The following is a 25,793-nucleotide window of genomic DNA, read 5'->3' as shown; positions in this document are numbered from 1 at the left end:
ACATAACTCCAAGTAAATCAACTTCTGTGAAATCAAACTGTCCACTTAGGAAGCAACACTGACGATAAATTTCATCTGCTGTTGTGCAAATGGAATAGACAACAGATGGAAATTATTAGCAATTATCAAGACACACTGAATAAAGGAGTGGTTCTGCAGGTGGGGACCACAGATCACATTTCAGTACCAGTGCTTTCTGGCTGAAGTTTTGGTCAACTTTTGAATGTTGGTTGTGCTTTGACACTCGTGGTAGCATGGCACGGACTCTACAACCCACACAAGTGGCTCAGGTTGTGCCACTCATCCAGGATGGCACATCAATGCGAGCTGTGGCAAGAGCGTTTGCTGTGTCTGTCAGCGTAGTGTTCAGAGGTTGGAAGTTCTACCAGGAGACAGGCCAGTTCACCAAAAGATGTGAAGGGGTCGTAGGAGGGCAACAACCCAGCAGCAGGACTGCTACCTCAGCCTTTGTGCAAGGAGGAACAGGAGGAGCACTACCAAAGCCCTGCAAAATGACCTCCAGCAGGCCACAAATGTGCATGTGTCTGCACAAATGGTTAGAAACCGACTCCATGAGGATTGTCTGAGTGCCTGATGTCCACAGATGGGGATTGTGCTCACAGCCCAACACTGTGCAGGGCGATTGGCATTTGTCCCAGAATACCAAGGTTGGCAGATTCGACATTGGCACCCTGTGCTCTTCCCAGATGAGAGTGGGTTCACACTGAGCACATGTGACAGAGTCTGGAGACGTCATGGAGAACATTCTGTTGCCTGCAACATCCCACAGCATGGCCAGTTTGGCAGTAGGCCAGTAATGGTGTGGGAAGGCCTTCCTTTGCAGGGCCACACAGCCCTCTATGTGCTAGCCAGAGGTACCCTTACTGCCAGTAGGTGTGGGGATGATATCCTCAGACCCATATGCAGGTGTAGTGCGCCCTGAATTCCTTCTGATGCATTATAATGATAGACCTCATGTGGATTAAGTGTGTCAGCCTTCCCTGCATGATGAAAGCATTGATGTTAAGGACTGGGGCCTGCTCATTCCCGAGACCTGAATCCAATCGAGCACATCTGGGACATAATCTCTCGTTCCATTCACCAATGCCACATTGCACTACAGACTGTCCAGGAGTTGACTGATGCATTAATCCAGGTCTTGGTGTAGATCTCTCAGGAGAACATCTGCTGTCTCATCAGGACCATGCTCAGGCTTTGTAGTGAGGTGATACAGGCACGTGGAGGCCACACACACACACTACTGAGCATCATTTCCTTATCTTGAGACATTTCCACTGAAGTTGAATCACCCTGTAATTTGATTTTCCACTTTCATTTTGAGTATCATTCCAAATCAAGACCTCCATGGGATATTATTTTAATTTTTCAATGATCATTTTTATGTTTTATTGTTCCCAATGCATTCCACTATGTAATGAATAAAGATTTGCAACTGGAATATTTCATTCAGTGATATCTATGATGTGGTGTTGTAGTGTTCCCTTTATTTTTTTTTGAGCAGTGTGTGTGTGTGTGTGTGTGTGTGTGTGTCAACAGGACAGGCCCTTTAGTAAGGGCATCTTACAGATACACACACACACACACACACACACACACACACACACACACACACACACACACATTGCTACATGTCTTGGTGAAATATAAACCTATAAAAATGTTGCTGTGGCCAAGTGGGACACACCCCTAAGCCTACGCCATCAAATCAAAAAAGAAAAAGGATCACTAATGTGGAAAAGTACCAACTGAGTCATCAGACCATGCTGCAGAATAATATGTAATCTTAGGATCCAAGTAAGCTAAGAGGATTTGTGATCAATACAAATTTTATTGCACACACAAAATAACAGACAAGAACACAAAGATATTAATGTGAGATATAAATGACAGCTAAAGAGGCCGGTGCTACACAAATTGTAGATGGTAAATAATGCTCCGGACAGAGAAACACGCGTCTCACGGCACGTCCGCATAAGATGGAGAAATGAGCGGCTGTTGTTCGCCAAAGGTAAACCAGTTGTCAGATCATTTGATCTGAGAAAGGTTATGCATAGTATATAAGCTATGAATAAATTAACCTGCAAATGGTTTAGATGAAGTTAGAGAAATTGACTTATCTTATAACCAGGCAAAGGTAATAAGGATTTAAATAGTTGCAAACATAAGGGTCTAAGGTAAAAGATTTGCAGGTAAGATGAAGTATAATAGAAAATTACCTGGAAACATAGTGAGTGCCACATGCAGGGGTGCAAGTGAGACACGCAGGAGCCTCGACGCGTGTTTCACTGCCTTCGGCTTCGTCAGGAGACCTGGTTTGTTAAAAAGAGGCCAGGGGGGTATATGTATAGAGAGATGTGGACTCATCAACAAATCAGCGTGCAACCCAGCATGATGCTCTGCTCCTTGACGGAGCGAGCCATCGCTCGCCACTGACTATGGGAAGGAGGAAGTGTGTCATCACCTCACATCGCCATGGCAATGCCCCTGGCCCGCAACGCCATGGGAGAAGTGCAGCACACGCATGGGGTGCGTCTGCGCAGACAGCGGCGCCTCACCCCTGTGTTGGAGCAGACCGTCGCCTGCTCGGCAAGACAAGGGGAAAAGGAACCACTCCCCTGTCACCACAGCAACGCACCAGGCCAGCGGGGGCACAGCAAGGTGACAGCACAAACCTGTGACAGGTAACTAAAAGTATGAGTGGACTGGAGCATTCAGCTGCATAGAAATGCATGCAGCCACACACTCCGTTCCTGAGTGCCAGTGGCAGTGCAGGGTATTGATGCAAGAGACTCATGCAAGTTTCTTGCATCACACTCGCAAGTGTGACCTCGGCCTAAGAATGGATCTTCTTTATGATAGATATTAAGTGAAAAAATCATGTGATGCCAGCTGTCACAAAGTAACCGCAGAACAGATGAAGTATAGTATAGAGACTCAAAACAAAGGGAGATATAGATGTATGAATGAATACTCGATAATCACTGCCACGCGAAGGTATTAATCAATATGAACAATAAAACTGTCATTAAGTAAAGTTAATAATGTATTAACTTGAAGCAGCCGAAGGGAGTAAATGTATGAAAATTTTAAATTATCTGATGCTGCTAATTGGGGAATTGGAAGATTAATAGCGATATATCAAATATTATATATACTATCCAGGAGCAGTAAAAAATACCTAAAGTAGAGAGATTGTTATATAAAGTACATCTCTACAATTAAGGGAATTAGGAGGTCAGGGAGTATATTTGGACAGATTATTAAGTACATTTGAGTATGGGACAGCAAAAAAATCAAAAAGCATAAAACAACTGTAAAGATAAGAGTGAAAAAATAAGTAAAAAAAGTGAGACCGTGGGACTACATATATGGAGGATCATAAAAATACAGAAAATATATGCTAAATAGTGCTTATTTGGCTAGAAAATCCATATTCAAAATAAATGTAAAGAAAATAAATGAAACTGTAGATCATGCAATTAATAGCCATCCAATAAGGTCATACAATCAATGACCTATTATCGTCCCAAAAAAACGCATGAAAATCCGCATAAAAAAATGCATTAAAAACGCATCAAAAATGCGTTTTTTACCTGTTTTCTGCCAAAAGGTGCAGTTTCAGTGCAGAAAATTCTGCATTCAAATCCGCAACGTGTGCACATACCCTAACAGCCATAACTGCGCAATGTACCCGCGCATGCTTACTTACGATTTTTTATTACCTCACGCAGCACAAACTTCTCCACAGTCCCATACTGTGTGTGACGAATTGCAGGGGGGATATATTTGGGTTGTCTGGTTGCCCCCAGTTCTTCTCAGCAGGGATTTATGTATATTCCATTTTCCAATTTCTGGTTTGGACTTAGCAGCTCTCCGGCACCCCTTTACCCTCAGGTCAGTAAGGGATTTGCACCTAGGATAAGTAGTCACCGGACGGGCTGCCTCCCTGTGTACGGGCTAATGGGAAGGCTGCAGTGAGGGAGATGACTAACCCAGGTCCTAGGCGGGATATACACTTATAAAACTCCGTCTGTCACTGCCAGGGTCTCCCCCTAAAACTCAGAATACACTCTATGCTGCCACCAGCTCCTATTCCTCTGATTAGTAACGGGTCAGGAACCAGCCCAATCATTAGCGAGTTTAGGCTCAGAGGACGTGAAGATAGATTATAGAGCTAGGAGAAACCAAGCTAGTAATTTTATATTTTACTCCAAAAAGTAGGCAGTGTTTACAAAAGGTATAGAAAGATATTATAAAGTGAGACAATTGAAGTATGTACAAATGATTACAAAATAACAGGGATTAAAAGGAAAAAACACAGTTGCTTAAATCATTTCATAGCAGACCATGCTGTGCGGGGGGAAGGGCGATACATCACAGTGCATCACAGAGGCTCTCTGTATCAGGGCTCCAGGGCAAAGAGGCTTGCAAAATGAGCCCCCACTATCTTATACCCCCTGATCGTGACATCACTGAAGGGGCTGAGTTATGGAAGCCCTATTCTTTTCTCAGAGGGACTAACACGTACTGAAAACTCATGAGTATCATATCTCGTGGAGAGAACCTCGTATAGCGACAAAGTATCATCTTAGCATGACATTGGCATTCATTTAAGTCCAAACCTGAAGTGCCTGTGAACCGGTTAAGTAGGAATCCATTTCTTGGATTCTGCTGAAGCTGGAGTCTAGAAAATTACAGGGTGGGTAGCTCTATTGGAGCACATTCCAAATATGTAACTTTTATACCAACTGGGCTCAAGATATGCCCTCTCACATACGCCTAAAGCACATGTCTGTAGACAAATGATTGTATTCTGATTTCCCCAAGCACATTCTTGAGGGAGGGGGAGGAAGGAGTATAGGACTACACATGCAGACAGAGGAAGAGAGAAGGAGGTGGAAGGGGGGTCAAAAGCCCACAGCGTGTGTCTATAAAGCCATGTAACCTTCTAGAAGTATACTCAGAATATGGCATAGTAATAGGATCATTACACCTCCCTCTTTTGGAATGCACTACGGAGGCAGGACCTTTCGGTGGTACTCCATGCGCACCTTGGCAGGCTCACCCCGGTGGGACAACCCATCGACAGTGCCATGCTCGCTGCCCTTTTTGTGTTTCACGGTAAAGTAGTACTGCTGGAGGGCAAGGCTCCAGTGTAGCAACCTTCCATTGGTTCCAGACACGGTATGCAGCCAGCTCAGGAGGTTGTGGTCAGTCACCACAATGAAGGTGCGACTGTACAGGCAGGGCTGCAAACGACGCAGTGCCCAAACCATGGCCAGGCATTCCTCTATGGTGGAATAGCCCACTTCCCTTGGCAGAAGCTTCTTGCTCAGGTACAACATGGGGTGCTCTTGGTTCCCTGAGTCGATCTGGCTGAGCACAGCACCGAGGCCAAACTCGCTGGCATCGGTCTGTACCAGAAATGGCTGACTGCTGTCAACTGCTTTTAACACAGGAGAATTGCACAGTGCTGTTTTCAAAGCCCGGAAGGTCACCTCCCAGCCATCTGTCCAGTCAACTTTTTGGGGCAGCTTCCCCCTGGTAAGGGCCATCAAGGGCTTTGCAAGGCTGTTATAGTTCTGTACGAATTACCTATAGTACCCTGCAGTGCCCAAAAAGGACATCACCTGTTTCTTGGACCTGGGGTGAGCCAGGATCGCGTCCACGTTCCCTGGCTCTGGCCTCTTGGAGAACCGCCTACCACTGCCTCAGGTAGTGGACCTCACTCATGCCCATCTGGCACTTTCCCGACTTGATGGTCAGGCCTGCTTGGTGAACACGCTGGAGCACATCCTGGAGCTGCTGAAGGTGTTCCTTACAGGTGGAACTGAAGACGGCAATGTTATCCAGGTATGCCACCATGTACTTCTCCAGTCTCTGAAGCAGGTGGTTGTGTTACGGGCTGGCGGAACGCACCAAATAATAAAGATGAAATAATATGTAAGGTGCGTTCGCAGCCCAAGGCCCACCGTGCAGAGATGATCAACTGCAGCTAAAACAATGGGGAGAAGGCATGTAGGAGAGAGCCGGACACCGGTGGGAAAACACTAACCTGATGCGAACAGGCACAAACCCCGTTACTTCACTAGGCACGTGCCAGCCGGCGAACAACTGCGACCTGTTAGCGTCACAAGTCACGGTAGTGTGAACCACCACTTAGTAGGGGTGCACTGTCTGCCTTGACGGACGCCACTAACCAGCCTATCAACTGAGCTGGAAAGCTAAGGTGCACGGCGTCACTTAGGTGGACGCTGAGGTAGCAGTGGTCCAGAAGGCCTGTACTGGCCGACGCCCAAGGCGCAAGAGGAAGACTATGAGGAACACTGCGGCGCTATGCAGTGTCAGAGCTGCTGTGCTGACTCCAATTCCTAACCCAAACACATGCGTAATATCCAAGGAGGGGGAATTATAATGTGTCAGTCACCAGGCTCATTCATCCATCATCGCACATACACTAAGTACTATAGCCTCAAAGTCTATCATAGCGCATGGCAGGGCGGCCATGCGAACCTTTTATAGTCGTGCCCTTCCGGGACCTTCCTGATCCTCCAGATGGACCAATCGGAACTGGAGAAGGACCTGAGCATGTGACTCCTGATCCCCAGTGGGAGTTCGCCTCATGAGCATGCTCAGTGGACCGAAGGAAGGACTTAGACTCTGGAGTATTTTGCTGCTGGCCAGGCTGCATTGCCATAACTGGACCAGAGATGGCAGCAGCAACTGAACCCACAATGCTGATGTGGGCAGAACGCCGGGATCGTGGAGTCTGCTGAGCAGGCTCCACTGCGGCTGGAGGGGAATGGGAGACTGTCGATGGCAAGGCTTGGGATTCCCGCTGTGCAGCGCCCGGAACCCGATGCCTAACTGGTTGACCATCTGCTGGAAAGTGGCAGAGGAATTATTCATGCCGAAGGGCATGACCATGGACTCCTACAGTCCGAAGGGAGTGATAAAGGCAAACTTCTCCTGAGCCTCGGGGATCAGGGGAATCTGCAAATATCCCCGACTCAAATCCATGATGGAAAGGTAAACCGCTCAAGCAGCTCCTCGATGCGTATCAGAGGTAGTGATGGCGTTGATCCCACTTTAGTCCACGCAGAACTGAGTGGTCCGATCCTTCGGCACGAGGACTACAGGTGAGGCCCACGTGCTTTTGGACCGTTGAATCATCCCCAGCTGTAACATCTCATTGATCTCCTGGAGCATAACCTGCTGCACCTCGTCAGAGATCCAATAGGGTGTTCATCGTAGTGGGGCATGATTCCTGGTGTCCAATTCATGGACCACTAACTCAATCCTTCCAGGTCGGTTGGAGAACATGGTCCAGAAGGGTTCCAGCGTGGTCCACATCTGCGACCACTGGGATTCAGATAGGAAGACTCTTACCTCCATGACCTCGATGGACCCACCGGCCTTGGTTTGGGCCAGCATTTCCAAGTGGGGGTCTTCCTCCCCATCTTCCTCCCTGTCCTCGGGCAGGTTGCAGACCAGTAGGACGCAGGCTTCATGTTAGGGATGAGCCTTCATCCATATTCATTCATATTGACATGAAAGGCCTTTTGCCTACCCCGAGCGTGGTCAAGCGTGACCATGTAGGTGACTGGGTTGAGCTGTTGGTGGACGACGTACGGGCCTTCACAGGCTGCTTGAAGCTTATCCTTTGGTACGGGGACCAGAACCCACACCTTTTGACCCACCTTGTAAGTCCGCTCCTGGGCGTTCTGGTCGTACCAGTGCTTCTGGTCAGCCTGAGCCTGCACCATGTTGTCATGCACCAACTGCGTCAAGGTCTGCATCTTGTCAAGGAAGTGCATGACATAATCCACGATGGACACTTCTGAAGAGTTTGTCTCATCTTCCCAAGATTCCCACACCAACCTAAGGGGTCCCCGGACTCGCCTGCCATACAGGAGCTCGAAGGGGGAGAACCCCGCCTTGGCCTGCGGAACCTCTCAGTAAGCAAATGGCAGGTGTGGGAGGTACTGCTCCCAGTCGTGTCCTTGGGTCTCAACCAGCATACTGAGCATCTGTTTGAGGGTACCATTGAAGCGCTCACACAAACCATTGGTCTGGGGGTGATATGCACTCGATACCAGACGCTTCACCTGCATTTTCTTACAGAGAGCCTCCATTAGGCGAGACAAGAATTGGGCTCCTTGGCCGGTAAGCATCTCCTTGGGAAATACTAATCGTGAAAAGATGGCCAACAGTGCATCCGCCACCTTATCTGCCCTGGTTGAGGACAGAGCCACTGCCTCTGGGTACCAGGTAGCGTAGTCTACCATGGTGAAGACGCATTGCTTTCCAGAGCTGCTGGGGACTGCCAGCGGGCCCACAATGTGCACCGCAATCCTCTGGAAAGGCTCCTCTATGACTGGCAAAGGGATCAGGGGAGCCTTAAGAGCAGGCCTCACCTTTCCCACTCTTTGGCAGGTGATACAGGAGCAGCAGTATTGGGTCACGTCTGTCCCCATCTTGGGCCAATAGAAGTGTTGAGACAGCCAGGCCTTAGTTTTGCTGGTCCCCAAGTGTCTAGCAAGTGGAATCTCATGGGCAATCCGCAACAGCTCACCTCTGAATTGATAGGGGACGACCAGCTGTATTTCCCTCAACCACTCCTTTTGGGATTCTCCGGGTACTGTCTCCCGGTACAACCTTCCTTTGTAGACAGCAAATACAGTGGAATGGAGGCCTGAAATGCCACAATTTGTAGCCCACAGATAGATCAGGCATCTGATGAAGATACCAGACTGTTCAATATGTGACCATCAATTTGAACTACAATATATACACTGTGTTCCAAATTATTATGCAAAAAATATTTCCTCATATTTTCTCTAAATTACCTATGTGAATTGCAGTCATTGTTATTTTCCAGTCATCTAATATTCTAGTATAATTGCAATGTTTTTGAACAAACTGCCTATGAAAACAGTATATTTTTACAAATAATAAACACTCAAAATGCATGTTCCAAATTATTATGCACAGCAGAGTTTTCAACCTTTTTTTTGAACAAAAAAATGGGCAATTGTGAAATTATAAGCATTATCAGCGTATTACAAAATGAAATCAAATAGTTTTCAAGTCAAAACTTTATTCTAGGTGATGTTACATTTGCACATAGGACCCCTTGTTCGAAAGAAGCTTCTGAACTCTCTCGTCCATTGAATTTGTCAGTTTTTGGATGGTTTGTGCTTCAATTGTTTTGCATGTGGACAGAATATCCTCCCAGAGCTGTTGCTTAGATGTGAACTACCTCCCGCCATCATAGACACTCACTCCTTTTGATGATGCTCCAGAGGTTCTCAATGGGGTTGAGGTCAGGGGAAGATGGTGGCCACACCATAAGTTTGTTCTCTTTTATGCCCATAGCAGCCAGAGATGCAGATGTGTTATTTGCAGCATGAGACGGTGCATTATCATGCATGAAAATGATCTTGCTGCGGAAAGCACGGTTCTTCCTCTTGAACCATGGCAGGAAGTGCTGTTTTAGAAACTCCACATAGATTATGGAGTTCATCTTTACCCCTTCAGGGATCCTAAAGGGGCCGACAATCTCTCTCCCCATGATTCCAGCCCAAAACATTACTCCACCTCCTCCTTGTTGGCGCCTTAGCTGTGTTTTCATGGGGTGTCCATCAACCAGCCATCCTCCACTCCATCCATCTGGACCATCGAGCGTTGCACGGCACTCATCGGTGAACACAACAGTTTGGAAATCAGTCTTCATGTATCGTTTGACCCACTGGAGCCGTTTCTGCTTGTGTTCAGTGGATAGAGGTGGTCGACAGGATGGCTTACGCACAGTTGCAAACCTCTGAAGGACCCTGCATCTTGTTGTTCGGGGACGTTGGAGGCACCAGCAGCTTCAAAAACTTGTCTGCTGCTATGACAAGGCATTTTTGCAGCTGCTCTTTTAACCTGACGCATTTGCCTGTTGGAAAGAGTCCTCAATTTTTCCATATCAGCACGCACACGTGTGTGCTGGGAATCAGCTACATACTTCTTGATTGTGCGATGATCACGATGAAGTGTCTTGGCAATGTTGATTGTAGTCATGCCTTGACCTAAATACTCCACAATTTGTTGCTTCTCAGCAGCCGACACATCCTTTTTCTTTCCCATTTTGGCAAAAAATGTAGGCTGCTTAATAATGTGGAACAGCCTTCTTAAGTAGTCTTGCCTCTATTTGGACACACCTGCCAAACTAATTTGCACAGGTATCTGCAATTGCTTTCAGTGATATAAAGAGCCCTGACACACATCACCATCAATGAGTTTAAATGACAAACAAAAAAATTCTAACCTTATCACTCCCAAACTCTTTTTGCATAATAATTTGGAACACAGTGTAGTCAAACCTCAATTGATTTTTTTTTTTTTTTTTTTTGGACCTTCAGATTTTAAAAGATATTGATGGAGAGCTATAAGTACAGATATCTTTCGAAAGGCTACCGCCACCAATACACTCCTGCACTTTACGTCCTCACGCCTGCCTAAACTTAAAAGTTCTGTACCAACAGGACAATTCTTGCAGGCACACCATATCTGCATGGATAATTTGACATTCCACAAGCAAGCCAGAGATCTGTATTGCCATTTTAAAATTAGAGGCTACCCAAATAAAGATATTCCTGAGCAATACACTCCGATAGATCCAACCTTTAACCCAATCATCCAAAAACAAAGGCAAGATCTCAGATACAACACCTAGATTTATTGCTAAATTCAACTCTAAGGCTGTGTGCCCATGATGCGTTTTTTTTTGTGTTTTTGCAGCATTTTTTAACGCGCGATTTTGCACCGAAAATGCAAAAAACAGCATCCCATGCAATCCTATGGGATTCCGCAATATTGTGCTAATGCTGCGGATTTTCCTGCGGCAGAATCGTATCGCGGAAAAATAGGCAGCATGCTCATTATTTTGCGGAATCGCGGCGATCCCGCACCCATAGGATTGCATTGTTCAGCTTACTTCCCACATGTGGCTGTGCCCACAATGCGAAAAGTAAGCAGAACATTTGCGGATGGTACCCACGGTCCGGAGGAGAGGAGACTGTCCTCCGGGCTGTGGGTACTATATCCCTGTAAAAAATAGAATAAAAAATGGTGTTATATTCACCTTCCGGCGTCCCGTGCAGCCTTCCCGGGCCTCAGCGATGCTTCTGTTCCCAGTAATGCCTTGCGAGACCTTTGATAACGTCACGGTCTCGCGATAATGTAGTAGTCCCTATTCCTCGCGAGACCGCTACATTATCGCAAAACCGTGACGTCATCAAAGGTCTCGCAAGGCATTACTGGGTACGGAAGCATGGCTGAGGCCCGGGAAGGCTGCGCGGGACGCCGGAAGGTGAATAGAACACCATTTTTAATTTTTTAAATTATTTTTAATATTATATCTTTTACTATTGATGCCGCATAGGCAGCCTCAATAGTAAAAAGTTGGTCACACTCGTCAATCTGTCAATCAGTTCTCCAAGCGATGCTACAGATCGCTTGGAAAACGCTAGCATTCTGCAAGCTAATTACGCTTGCAAATCGCTAATTTTTCCACGGGAAAATCACGGGAATTTAAAATGCGATTTTCCCACAGAATGGAATTCTGGAATTCTTGCGGTAACTTCCGCGAGAGTTCCGCTACGTGTGCACATAGCCTAACTGGATTGAGATTGGCCAGTTCTGCTAACAGATAAAGATCTACAAAGGCAGTTAACACCTTATAGTTTGATTACTTGGTGTAGATCACAGACTAGGTGATATTTTATACAGCGGACACTATGTACCTCCCAAAAATAATCCCTTTTTGATAAATAACAAAGGCCCCTCAAGGGGCAGTTCTCCCTGTGGGAGAATGCTCGGCCTGTCGATATATTTTAAGGACAAAGGAATTTTCAAATTCAGAGATCAAATTTATAAAATCGTTCATCATATTATGTGCAACACAGAGGCAGTTGTTTACCATGTCAACTGCACCTATGGTTGTATATATATTGGCATGACAACAAGACCTTTTAAAATCCATGTGCAGCAGCACATTCGGGACGTTAAAAATGCAGCTAATTGTCTGGAACCACATCTGAAAACAATCTCTAAACACTTCTTTGAGGTCCACAATTGTAACCCTAAGGCTATGTGTACACGCTGAGGTTTTTGCTGTGGATCCGCTGCAGTTTTGGCCACAGCAGTTCTGCAGACAGTGTACAGTAGCATGTAAATCTATGTGACTTACAATCTGCTGTGCACATGCTGCGGATTTTTAACTGCGGAAAAGCTGCGGTTTTGAATCCACAAAAAGAAATGGCATGTCACTTCTTTTCTGCGGATTCTGCTGCGGTTTACCATCTCCTTCATTGTAGAGGTGATAAACCGCAGGGGAAAACCACAGGCCAATCCACAGGTAAAACCTTAGGTTATTTTACCTGCGGTTCCGCAGATACAAATCCGCAGACCAATCCGCAGTGTGTGCACATAGCCTAAGGGATTTGTAGTTTGAGGCATTGACCATGTCTATATGGTGGTGGCAATCTCAAACAAAAACTTTTGCAGATAAAAACACGCTGGATGGTCACACTTGATACCCTTATGCAAAAAGGCCTCAACGAGGACATCAGTTTCAAGTATTATCTGTGTGTTGTTATACTTGGGCATGGGATTTTGTTTTTGAACTTCTATATCCATTAATATATGTATTTTTCAAATACTGTAGATTTCTTCCTACCCCAATTACTCTGTGTTGTGACCTGCTCCTCTCTCTTCTGGATTCATCACCATTATCGGACATCGACTTATGGATATCAGCAAGATATTTATGAACTCATATTGTTTTCTCATATCGGTCCATTTGGGGCTATAATATACTGAGAGGAATCTCAGAAAAAATAAATCAAAATAGTCTACAAAACTATGCTAAGGAGATTCTAACTAAAATTTTACCCTCCATCCCAGAATCAGAATTAATGATAGACAGAATACATAGATTGCCCCGCCCTAGATCTATTTCGGCTGAAATCCACAGGGACACAATTCTTGGGTTCCATTTTTTTCTCTACTAAAGAAAAACTTCTAAACTATCTTAAAACTAACAAACAACTTCCCCACCCTTACGATCACATCAAAACATTTGCAGACCTCTCAAAAGATACTATCCAGTCGAGAAAGAATTTTAGTGAGGTCACTACACTATTTCGCAAAAAAGGTGTATTTATAGGTGGGGGTTTCCCACCAAGCTTTTGGTTAACCATGGGGGAAAAGTTATCTCAATTCTCTCCGCTCAAGAGGGAATGTCCTTTCTTGCATCCTTGAATAAAAGAGAAACGCCTGGATGAATCCTGGATGAGACCTCATATCCCGTTATGTTTTGAATCCTTTAATATGCAGAAGATCTGCAGAGTTTCCACGAACTTTGCCAATTTAGGAAGTCTATATGCAAGTTGCGGATTCTTCCTCTGTTCTAATGTGACAAGTCTACATATAATTTATATTTTGAGTATACTTTGGCTTTTGTATAGGCATCTGTTAGTAAGCAATGTATTAAGTGATATTAATACCTTTATTGCAGCTGCTGTATTAATATGTTTGCTTATCTTTATTTTTTATAGGGGTTTATTTAACTCCTAATCATACTGAAGAGAAACAGTACTGTTAGTTTATATAATTTATATTGTAATGTAACCTCTACTTTACCATTACTGGTAAATGGTAGAACCATTACTGTTAATTTTGAAAATTTTAATTAATGTAACTTCTACTTTATTATACTACTGTAGAATCACTACTGTTAATTTTGAAAATTTTAATAAAGTTATTTGGAAAATGGGGCTAGAATATATGCCATTGATTGTATGACGATATTGGATGGCTATTAATTGCATGACCTACAGTTTCATTTATTCCCTTTACATTTATTTTCAATATATTTATTTTCTAACCAAATAAGCACTTTCTATTTAGTATATATTTTCTGTATGTTTATGATGCTCCATATATGTAGTCCCACAGTCTCACTTCTTTGACTTATTTTTTCACTCATCATCTTTACAGTTGTTTTATGTCTTCTTCTTTTTTTGCTGTGCACAAAGCCGTTATTTGTTCTTATGTTTATACTTTTGTTTATAATTGCTTATGATTTATTGTTTTATTTACAGTACTTTGATGAAGGTAGCTGAGACCGCAACGTCTATTGTATGTACTGTAATCTATTAAATTACTTCTCACTGGAATCACAGATTGTGTGTGCCAAGCTTATGTATGCCTAGTTTTTTTTGCTGTCCCATACTCAAATGTACTTAATAATCTGTCCAAATATACTCCCTGACCTCCTCATTCCCTTATTGTAGGGATATAATATTTATAATATAATATAATTGAATATGTGTGTCAGTGTCCAGCTGCAGCAATGAGACTCCTGGGTCTTTCCATCTGGTAATCAAGTACCTGCACGGACTGGATTAGGAGTAAATCCTTCAATAAGAGAACAAAAAGGAAATCCAGCAAGAACTCAGCAAACCAGGATTGGAGTAAAATGATGCTTTTCTTTATTTCTTCAACAAGGTATAAAAACGACCCACAAAAATCAGAAACCAGAGTAAATGGCAGAAATTAGCGCAAATGGGACTACGCGTTTCGGCGGCCTAATCCGCCTTCTTCACGGTCCAAACCACAGTTTGACCGTGAAGAAGGCGAATTAGGCCGCCGAAACACGCAGTCCCATTTGCGCTAATTTCTGCCATTTACTCTGGTTTCTGTTTCTTGTGGGTCGTTTTTATACCTTGTTGAAGAAATAAAGAAAAGCATCATTTTACTCCAATCCTGGTTTGCTGAGTTCTTGCTGGATTTCCTTTTTGTTCTAATATAATATAATTATAATTTAATTTCTCTACTTTAGGCATTTTTTACTGCTCCGGGATAGTCTATATAATATTTGATAAATCTCAATTAATCTTCCCATTTCCCAATTAGCAGCATTAGATAATTAAATTTTTCATACATTTACTCCCATTTGCTGCTTCAAGTTAATATATTATTAACTTAATGCATAATGTTATTATTTATATGCCTTCCTGCTGCAGTAATCATTGAGTATTCATTCATACCCCTATATCTCCCTTTGTTTTGAGTCTCTATACTATACTTCATCTGTTCTACGGTAACTTTGTGACAGCTGGCATCACATGATGTATTTACTTAATGTCTATCATAACAGAGATCCAATCTTACACTCATACTTTTAGCTGCCTGTCCCGGGCTTGTGCTGTCACCTTGCTGAGCCCCCGCCAGCTTGATGCCTTGCCGTGGTGATGGAGGAGAGGTTCCTCCACCCCTTGTCTTGCTGGGCATGCACCGGCCTGCTCCGACACAGCGGTGTGGTGCCGCTCTCCATGCAGACGCACTCAATTAGTGTGCTGCACTTCTCCCGTGACATCATGGGCCAGGGGCATTGCCATGGCAATGTGAGGTGATGACGCATGTCCTCCTTCCCATCGTCCATGGCGCGCACAGGTTTGCTCTGTCACGGGCGGTACATCATGCTGGGTTGCGCGTCCACATCTCTCTATACATATACCCCCTGCCCTCTTCTCAACAAACCATGCCTCCTGACGAAGCCAAAAGTGGTGAAATGGGCATGAAGGCTCTTGCATGTTTTACTGGCACCCCTGCATGTGGCACTCACTATGTCTCAAGGTACTGTAATTTTCTGTCATACTTTATCTTGCCTGCATATTTTTTAACCTTAGGCCCTTATGTTTGCAACTATTTAAATCCTTAACTTATAACCAGGCAAAGTTTATAAGTCAATTTCTCTAAGCTTCAGCTAAACTATTTGCAGGCTAATTTAATTATAGCTTGTATACTATGCATAACCTTTCTCAGATCAAATGATCTGACAACTGGTTTACCTTTGACGAACACCTGCCACTCATTTCTCCATCTTATGCGGACGTGCCGTGAGACACGAGTTTCTCTGGTGCATTATTTACCATCTACAATTATGTAGCACCGGCCTCTTTAGCTGTCATTTATATATCTCATTAGCTGAAGAGCCCAGCATTGCCCGGGCATAGTAACTAACTGTGGTTAGTTATATCAAATTATGATATTGCACATAAAAACATTTCACATCATATATTCAACACTAACCCCTTAACGACTGCCGATACTACATTTAACGGTGGCAGTGAAGAGGCCTTATTCCTCCTGCACCTCATGCTCCTGCTTTTACACAGGATTTTTCTGCTGCAAATCTTTTCTTCCTTTTAGTTGCCTCCACTGGCAGCACCTCACACTCCTCTTCCATATACAATTGGAAACACTTGATCCCGAGAAAAATTGCACTAATTGCAATAAAGAGTATTGTATACACAGCCTACTTCTTCTGCAGCACTACACAGCAACTTCCTGTTATGAGCACAGCGGTGTAATCCATGAGGCTCCTCCCTTTCCCTTGACGTCATGCCTCCCATTCTAGACATGACGGAGCTAGATGTGGCCTGTGCCTGCCACGGACTGATATTCTGAAGGCGGTGGCCCTGATTGTAGCTCGCAGCGGCTGGGATGTCGCAACCAGTGAGTTTTGCAGGGTGGCTTTCAAGGAGAATGTATCCCCGCCCATGTGTGCTATCAATGTGAGCCATTTAGATGAGGCTTGCGTGTGGAGTGAGTGTGGCTATGAGGAGTGGGCAGGGCTATGTTGAGTGGGCAGGGCTTGATACATACACATATATACACACACACACACACACACACACACACACACACACACACACACACACACACACACACACACACACACACACATATATATATATATATATATATATATATATATATATATAGATAGATAGATAGATAGATAGATTTGAATACCTTTGTGTTTTTGTCTGTTTGCGTGTGCAATAAAATTTGTATTTATCACAAATCCCCTTAATTTGTTATTTGAATCCTGAGATTACTTATTACTCTGCAGCACGATCTGATGACGCTGTCGGTACTTTTCCTCATTAGTGATCTTTTTTCTTTTTCGGTTGGATGTCTTGGTGACCGCCTCCTTAGAATTGTTGGATAGTAAATTAGCAGAAGGCATTTTCTTTTATTCTTTTTTTGCTATTTTTTTTTTCTCCACTTCACTTCATTTAAAAGAAAAAATTCCTGCAGTTGGTATGGATCCATTTTTTTTGCCTGGATGGCGTCAGGGAAAAGTAACCACAATGCCAGCTTTCTTATATTGCTCCAATAAAAAACATGTAATAAAGCTATAAAAGAAAATGCGTTTAACCCTGTCAATGCGTTACTACAGGCAAATCATTCTGAATCTTAGTTTACAATTCAGTTTTGCTTTTTTGTAATGTATCCAGCGTTTAGCAAGACTAAAATACTTTTATTTTCTTCAGAGCCTTTGCTGATAGTAAACCAAGGTTCATTAAGGAACTTATTCCAGTAAACAACTACATAAACATGAAGAAATCTCAAGTCCGTCTTTTGCGTGTTTTCCGGTAAGATGAAGTACAAGAATGTTATTGCTACTATTCACTCAATTGGAATTAGGATCTGAATGTAGAATACCTGCCATATGAGAAGGAGAAATGGCATCTGCTTATCTTTGTGAAGGCAATAACTATGTAACCATACAATGCTATCAAACCTGGCCGGTAAACTTCAAAATCATGTACAAGGAGCTGCTTGGCATGAATTAACTTCTGTTTACAGCTATTTTACCAAATTTACAAAAGAGATTCTCTACTTTTACTTTGGCTGTTGAACGCTTTGACTAACAGCTGTGTGCTGCTAATACAGTACTTTGTTACTTTATACGATTATTAGCCATGGTAAGCCTCTGTTCATGTCGGCATTCTTATTTCCATATTTTTGTTCTTTTACAGGAACAGAAATACCTTATGGTGCTCGGTATTTTGCCTTACAAAATAGCACAGCATATTGTGCTAATTTGTTTGAACAAAGTCTCCAATGCACATGTGAACAAAGCCTAAATCCCTACAGATCTCACAAGCTGCCAAGGACTGGACTGCTATATGAATAGATTACTACACCATGTTCCAAATTATTTTGCAAATTATTTTTTTCTCTGATTTTTCCTAAATGGTCTGTGCAAATGACAGTCAGTCTAATAAAAGTCATCACCCTGTCAGGACTCAAATGTCAGGACCCTGTCAGCGTCAGCAAACTGCCACGCCGAGCAGGGTGACTTACCCCCACTATGGGAGAGCGCGGGGTCCAATACAGTAGTGACGGTTCAAGCAGACAGGACCTGCGGCACTGAAAATAGTAAGGAGTCCCAGGACCTAGGTCATGTGACTGCAGGGGGCGGGGCTTAGCGTCTTACTGCTGCAGATTATATAATGTACCTACTGCAGGTAAACTGTAGTAGAGGAAAACGCAGGTCAGACAAGCGAGGGTTCGTACACAGAGAGGGCTGTGCAGTACCAGAGGGACGAGCAGAGAATAGTCAAGTCACAGGCAGAGGGTCATATACAGAGAGGTAGCGCAGTAAAAGAGGGACAGGCAGAACTCGTAACAGGAACAGAACCAGATCAAAACCAAACAAGCAAGCAAGATATCAGGCACAAGGCACACGTACGCACGAGGTCAACTAACTCAGCCGAGGGCAGGAGTATAACTGACACCGGACCTAGGTCAAGTGAGCATTAAATAGCCGCCCTCTGCCAGAGAGAGGCAGAAACAATTAACCCCTGTCTGACCAGGACGGGCCAAAGACAAAGCCCATCCTGGATCATGAAAGTACCCACCTCTCAATGGGGGGCCACTGGACCCCCGGGTCTCTCAGGATACTTGGCGTGAAAGGCCCGGACCAACCGATCCGCATGAACTGATCGAGCAGGAACCCATGACCGGTCTTCAGGACCGTAGCCTTTCCAATGTACAAGATATTGAAGGGCACGACGGACCAACCTAGAGTCAACAATTCGTTCCACCTCGTACTCAGACTGCCCGTCTACCAAAACCGGTGGTGGGGAAGACGATGATCCCTCCCCACAGGACCTCACAGGTTTCAAAAGGGCCCTATGGAAAACATTGGGGATCCGTAGAGATGGCGGGAGACGCAACCGGAAAGCCACCGGGTTAACTGCTTTGGTCATTTCATAGGGACCAAAAAACTTAGGTCCAAGCTTCGCAGATGGGACCTTGAGCCTTATATTCTTGGTAGATAACCATACCTTATCCCCAATCTGGAACACCGGCCCCACGGACCATTTTTTTGTCTGCAAAAAGCTTATATTTATCCTGGGCCTTCGTAATGTTACTCTGGACCTCCTGCCATACCTCCCCCAACCGCTGGATAGTCTCATCCGCCCCAGGACACCCAGAGTCCAAACGGGAAAACTCTCCGAAATGAGGATGAAACCCATAGTTGCAGAAAAAGGGAGATGTACCCTTAGACTGGTTAATGCGGTTGTTAAACGCAAACTTAGCCAAAGGTAATGCAGTACACCAATCATCCTGTCGGGCTGAGGCCAAGCAATGCAGAATTTGCTCCAGAGACTGATTGGTCCGCTCGGTCTTCCCATTAGTCTCTGGATGGTAAGCGGATGAAAAGGACAGACCAATACCCAAGCTCTTACAAAATGCCCTCCAAAATCTGGAAACAAATTGTACTCCTCTATCAGACACCACATTCAAGGGTACCCCATGCAACCGCACCACATGCTCAACAAACAATTTGGACAACGTTTCCGCATTAGGTAGAGCTGCCAAAGGTACAAAATGTGCCTGCTTGCTAAACCTGTCCACCACAACCCAAACGACGGTATTACCCTTGGAGGGGGGAAGGTTGGTGATGAAATCCATGGACAAATGAGTCCATGGTCTCTCAGGAATTGGCAGTGGTACCAATTCCCCGGCTGGCCAGTTATGGGGGTTTTTCGCACGGGCACAAACATCACACGCAGACACATATTCCCCAACATCAGAGGCTAAAGAAGACCACCAGAATATTCTAGCAATGGCCTTCTGGGTAGCCGAGATCCCTGGATGTCCACCCAGAACTGAGTCATGGAACTCCCGGAGGACCATGAGACGAAACTGAGCTGGTATGAAAAGTTTATCCACCGGCTTAGCCGGAGGTGCAAGAGACTGGGCTTCCCGAATCTCCCGTTCCAACAAATTAGAAATACCTGCCACCACCACCCCGGGCTGAAGAATGGAGGATGGAGGTTCGGGGGGGGGAAACCGGATCTAGACTGCGTGACAAGGCATCAGCTCTGACATTTTTGGATCCTGGCCGAAAAGTGATAGAGAAGTGGAATCTGGAAAAAAAAGTGACCATCTAGCCTGCCTAGGAGTCAACCTTTTAGCTGACTCAATGTAAGCTAGGTTCTTGTGGTTTGTAATTACGGTTATAGGATGGACATCCCCCTCCAAAAAATGCCTCCATTCTTCAAAGGCCAACTTCACGGCCAGAAGTTCTCGATTCCCAACATCATAGTTTCTCTCCGCAGGGGAGAATTTCTTTGAGAAAAAGGCGCAAGGTCTCAAATTAGTCAAAGTGGCAGGTCCCTGGGACAATACCGCCCCCACCCCCACCTCTGAGGCGTCCATCTCAACAATAAATGGGTCAGACGGGTCCGGTTGAATAAGAACCGGAGCAGACATGAAACATTTTTTTAAACACTGAAACGCCTCTATCGCTGCAGCTGACCAATTCTTGATATCGGCCCCCTTTTGAGTCATGTCTGTGAGGGGTTTAGCCACCTGTGAGAACCCCCTTATAAATTTGCGATAATTGTCAAATCCTAGGAAATGCTGCAGAACTTTTAAACCACAAGGTTGGACCCAATCGACAATGGCCTGCACCTTATTAGGATCCATGCGATACCCCTCAGCAGACACAATGAACCTCAGAAAAGACAGTTCCTGTACAAAAAATAAACATAGTTTAGCAAATAGACAGTTCTCCCGAAGCCTTTGGAGGACTGCTTAAATATGACCAATGTGAACCTGTTTATCAGGAGAGTAGATCAGTATGTCATCCAAATACACCACCATAAAACGTCCAATAAAATCAGAGAACACGTGAGTTATAAAATTTTGGAAGACCGCTGGAGCATTGGTCAGACCGAAAGGCATGACCAAATTTTCAAACAACCCTTCAGTAGTGAGAAAAGCAGTTTTCCACTCATCTGCTTCCTGGACTCTGATAAGGTTATACGCTCCCCGTAGATCTAATTTCGAAAACCACTTGGCTCCGGACAACTGGTTGTACAAATCAGGAATAAGTGGGAGGGGATACATATTTTTCACAATTATCTTATTTAACTCTCGAAAATCGAGGCATGGGCGTAAACCACCGTCTTTTTTTTTTTTTTACGAAAAAGAACCCCGCCGCCACAGGAGAGGCAGAAGGACGAATGTGTCCCTTACAGAGACTCTCGGAAATATATTCCTTCATAGCAGCCCTTTCGGGACCCGAAAGGCTATACAAGCGGGCCTTGGGCAATTTCGCACCTGGAACCAGGTCAATGGCACAATCAAATGGGCGGTGTGGTGGTAAAACCTCAGCCTCTTTTTCGGAGAAAACGTCCGTATAGTCTTTTAGGTACTCCGGAATACCTTCCAGACCCACGGACGACACAGGCACAGTAGCAAGACATTTTTCAGAACAATAGGGACCCCATTTAACAATGTCCCGAGATTCCCAATTAATCACTGGATTATGTAATTGTAACCAGGGGAACCCCAACACCAGTCCCGCAGGCAGGTTATCCGTAACAAAGCATGAAATATGTTCCTGGTGCATGGAACTCCTCTGTAAGAAATATGACATCATTCTTAGCCTGTGGTGTTTTATCAATGGCAACAACGTGGATAGGAGTCTCCAGCCTAACTGTCTCTAACTTACACCTGCCAGAGAATATGGGAAGCAAGGTGTGCCACAGTCCGCGCTGCTGAGTCCACAAAATCACCTGGGATGCAAGATGTTGTAACAAAGTACTTCTGTAACAAAGTACCTGAGGAAGGTGCCAGGAAGGGCGCCGAAACGCGTAGGAAGGAATAAAGAAGTACTTTGTTACAACATCTTGCATCCCAGGTGATTTTGTGGACTCAGCAGCGCGGACTGTGGCACACCTTGCTTCCCATATTCTCTGGCAGTTTTTCCACGTTGGAGTGGTCGGTGGAGGTCCTGCAGCAGCTGATACTGTGTTATGTCTTCAAGCCAGTTGTGGATCACACAACTGGAATAGGTGAGTGGAACTGCATTACACCACTCACATCGTAGTGTCACTAGTGATAGGGCACTATTGCGCCTCTTGTTCCCCCACCCTTTTTGTATTAACCTACACCTGGACACCAAGTCAGAGTCAATAAAGTTCAACGACGATCCGCAATCCACGAAAGCAGAAGTGGGTGTGGAGACACTCCCACAAAAAAGTTCCACTTGCAATAACATTTTTGAAAATGGAGAAAAAGGTACCTGAGAGCCTGGGTGACCTCCACGACAATCACCCGGGCTCAGTCGCTTGCTGGTCAGTGGACAGCAGGGGCAATCCTTTTTCCAATGTCCGGAATCACCACAGTGAAAACAGCATTTTCCCAAGCGCCGTTGTCCCTTTTCTTTCTCCTTGACGTCGATGGTTCCCATCTCCATGGTTTCCAATGTAGGACTGGCTCCCCTTCCTGGGAAAATAACGGGGTTTCAATCTGCATCACTCCCCTGGCCCATAGCCTGCGATCCATTCGGACGGCTTGTGTCATAGCGCCCTCCATGGAATCAGGCGGAGGGTGGAGAGCCAAGACATCCTTCAGACGTTCAGACAGGCCTCTACGGAACAAACCCCGGAGGGCGGCATCATTCCAGCAGACCTCCGCAGCCCAGCGTCTGAACTCTGAGCAAAACCACTCGGCTGAGTGCTTCCTCTGGCACACACTCATCACCCTGTCCTCAGCCAGACGCATCCGATCAGGCTCATCATAAATATGCCTCAGGGCCTTAAAAAGTGCATCCACAGTCATACGCTCAGGGGCAGTGGTCGGAAGGGAGAAAGCCCAAGCCTGGTGAGCTCCCCTTAACAGAGACATAATGACCCCCACTCTCAGACTTTCATCCCCAGAAGAGAGTGGCCTCAATGAAAAAAAAAAAAGCTTACAGCCCTCCTTGAACACTTTGAATTCCCTTTTATCTCCAGAAAAGGTATCTGGTAACTCAACCGGAGACTCAGGGGAAATTAATGTAACATCCCGAGCCCCCGATGATAAAACCCCCTGCACAGTGTCAGCAATCAACTGCTGAGACTGAGCCAGGGCAAGTTGTTCCCCCAGGAGTCTCTGAGACATCTGAGTCAGGTGCTTTACCTGCTCATAAAGAGTGTGCATAGGATCCATCACACACACAGGAGAAAGGGAGCAGAGAAAAAAATGGTAACGGTCAGTTATAATGTCACGACTGAAATTTCAGGACCCTGTCAGCGTCGGCAAACTGCCACGCCGAGCAGGGTGACTTACCCCCACTATGGGAGAGCGCGGGGTCCAATAAAGTAGAGACGGTTCAAGCAGACAGGACTATTTAAGACTATTTACTGAAAATAGTAAGGAGTCCCAGGACCTAGATCATGTGACTGCAGGAGGCGGGGCTTAGCGTCCTACTGCTGCAGATGATATAATGTACCTACTGCAGGGAAACTGTAGTAGAGGAAAACACAGGTCAGACAAGCGAGGGTTCGTACACGGAGAGGGCTGTGCAGTACCAGAGGGAAGAGCAGAGAATAGTCAAGTCACAGGCAGAGGGTCATACACAGAGAGGTAGCGCAGTACAAGAGGGACAGGCAGAACTCGTAACAGGAACAGAACCAGATCAAAACCAAACAAGCAAGCAAGATATCAGGCACAAGGCACACGTACGCACGAGGTCAACTAACTCAGCCAAGGGCAGGAGTATAACTGACACCGGACCTAGGTCAAGTGAGCATTAAATAGCCGCCCTCTGCCAGAGAGAGGCCGAAACAATTAACCCCTGTCTGACCAGGACGGGCCAAAGACAAAGCCCATCCTGGATCATGACACACCCATTAGAGTATACATCAAATTTTATTGAAGAAACCTCCCAATGATAACAGTATAATCTCCAAAATGAATAAAAACTCAAAATGCACTGTTCCAAATTGTTAGGCACAGTAGAATTTCTAAACATTTGATATGTTTTAAAGAACTGAAAATGTTCATTTGTGGAATTTGCAGCATTAGGTGGTCACATTCACTGAACAAAAAAGCTATTTAACTCCAAAACATCCTAACAGGCCAAGTTACATGTTAACATAGGAACCCTTCTTTGATATCACCTTCACAATTCTTGCATCCATTGAACTTGTGAGTTTTTGGAGAGTTTCTGCTTGTATTTCTTGGCTTGAAGTCAGAATAACCTCCCAGAGCTGCTGTTTTGATGTGAACTGCCTCCCTCCCTCCTAGATCTTTTGCTTGATGATACTCCAAAGGTTCTGTATAGGGTTGAGGTCAGGGGAAGATGGTGGCCACACCATGAGTTTATCTCCTTGTGGTTCAAGGGACTCCAGAGGCACCAGCAGCTTCAAATATCTGTTTGCTGGTTTGTAATGGCTTTTTAGCAGCTGCTCTCTTAATCCGATCAACTTGCCTGGCAAAAACCTTCCTCATTCTGCCTTTATAAGCACGAACACGTCTGTGCTCAGAATCAGCCACAAATCTCTTAACAGTACGATGATCACGCTTAAGTTTTCAGGAAATATCTAATGTTTTCATCCCTTGACCAAGGCATTGCACTATTTGATGCTTTTCGGCAGCAGAGATCCTTTTTCTTTCCCATGTTACTTGAAAACTGTGGCCTGCTCAATAGTGTGGAACATCCAGTTTTCCATTTATTGGGCTCACATGGCAAACTAATTATCACAGTTATCTGAGATTGATTTCAGTGATCCAAAAAACCCTGAGACACAATACCATCAATGGGTTTCATTAACACAAAAAAAAAAAAAGCTATGAGACTTAAAAACCAATTTGCATAATAATTTAGAACATGGTGTATAGTACGTATTTCCAAAAACCAAAGTTAAAGTTGATTTTTTTTTTTATTTGGGAACTGGTATTTAAAATATGACTCAGGCAAAAATTAAATGAAAAGTTGCCACCTAAAAGTCACTTTTAAGTAAATTTTATAAATCTGCATGCTTTCAACCTGGAAATCCACCATAATCCTCTACTAGGCCACGGTTGAAGTCTGTGCTTGGCACAACAAGACAAGTGCGGGTCACGTGTGAGCTACCAGGCAGAGAGCTTAGAAAATAATGCATTTATCACTTTCTGTGTTTCCATTCACTGGTTCTTTCCAGTGCTCCATCTTTCTCTTGTCATGGCAGCATAAATGATGTAGAGGTTAGATTCCTTCTTTAAAATGCTTAACTACTTACAGTTGAAACTGGAAATTTGCATACACTGTTTAAAAAGACACATGTGCATGTTTTTCTCAATCTCTGACATGAAATCAGAATAAACCTTTCCCATTTTAGGCCAATTAGGATTAACTATCATTATTATTTGCCAAATGCCAGAATAATGCGACTGAGAGAATTTTTTAAGGCATTTTTATTACTTACTGAAAAGTCAAAAGTTTATATACACTAAGATTACTATTAGGGATGAGCGAGCATATTCGTGGGTATTCGGTACTTGGCGAGTAATGCGGTACTCGCGGTACTCGGTACATCGCAAATATTTCCTTACTCGCCTCGCTATTCGGTTCTCCCGCCCAGCAGTTGCCAATCACAGTA

General features: G+C 44.6%; 1 protein-coding gene across 2 annotated transcripts in view; it reads left to right on the top strand.

Moving 5' to 3' along the window:
* Window positions 1–25,793, top strand: part of EDN2 (endothelin 2) — an 86,733-nt gene that overhangs the window by 47,200 nt on the left and 13,740 nt on the right. For both annotated transcript variants that reach the window (XM_073564169.1, XM_073564168.1), the window contains exon 4: window positions 17,415–17,516. In XM_073564169.1, coding sequence (XP_073420270.1) covers window positions 17,415–17,516 — 102 coding nt within the window. The remainder of the gene's footprint in view (window positions 1–17,414; window positions 17,517–25,793) is intronic.

Source organism: Dendrobates tinctorius, unplaced genomic scaffold, assembly GCF_039654945.1.
Source record: "Dendrobates tinctorius isolate UK_male_01 unplaced genomic scaffold, ASM3965494v1 ptg000015l, whole genome shotgun sequence".
Lineage (NCBI taxonomy): Eukaryota > Metazoa > Chordata > Amphibia > Anura > Dendrobatidae > Dendrobates > Dendrobates tinctorius.
This window is presented reverse-complemented; position numbering and strand designations above follow the sequence as displayed.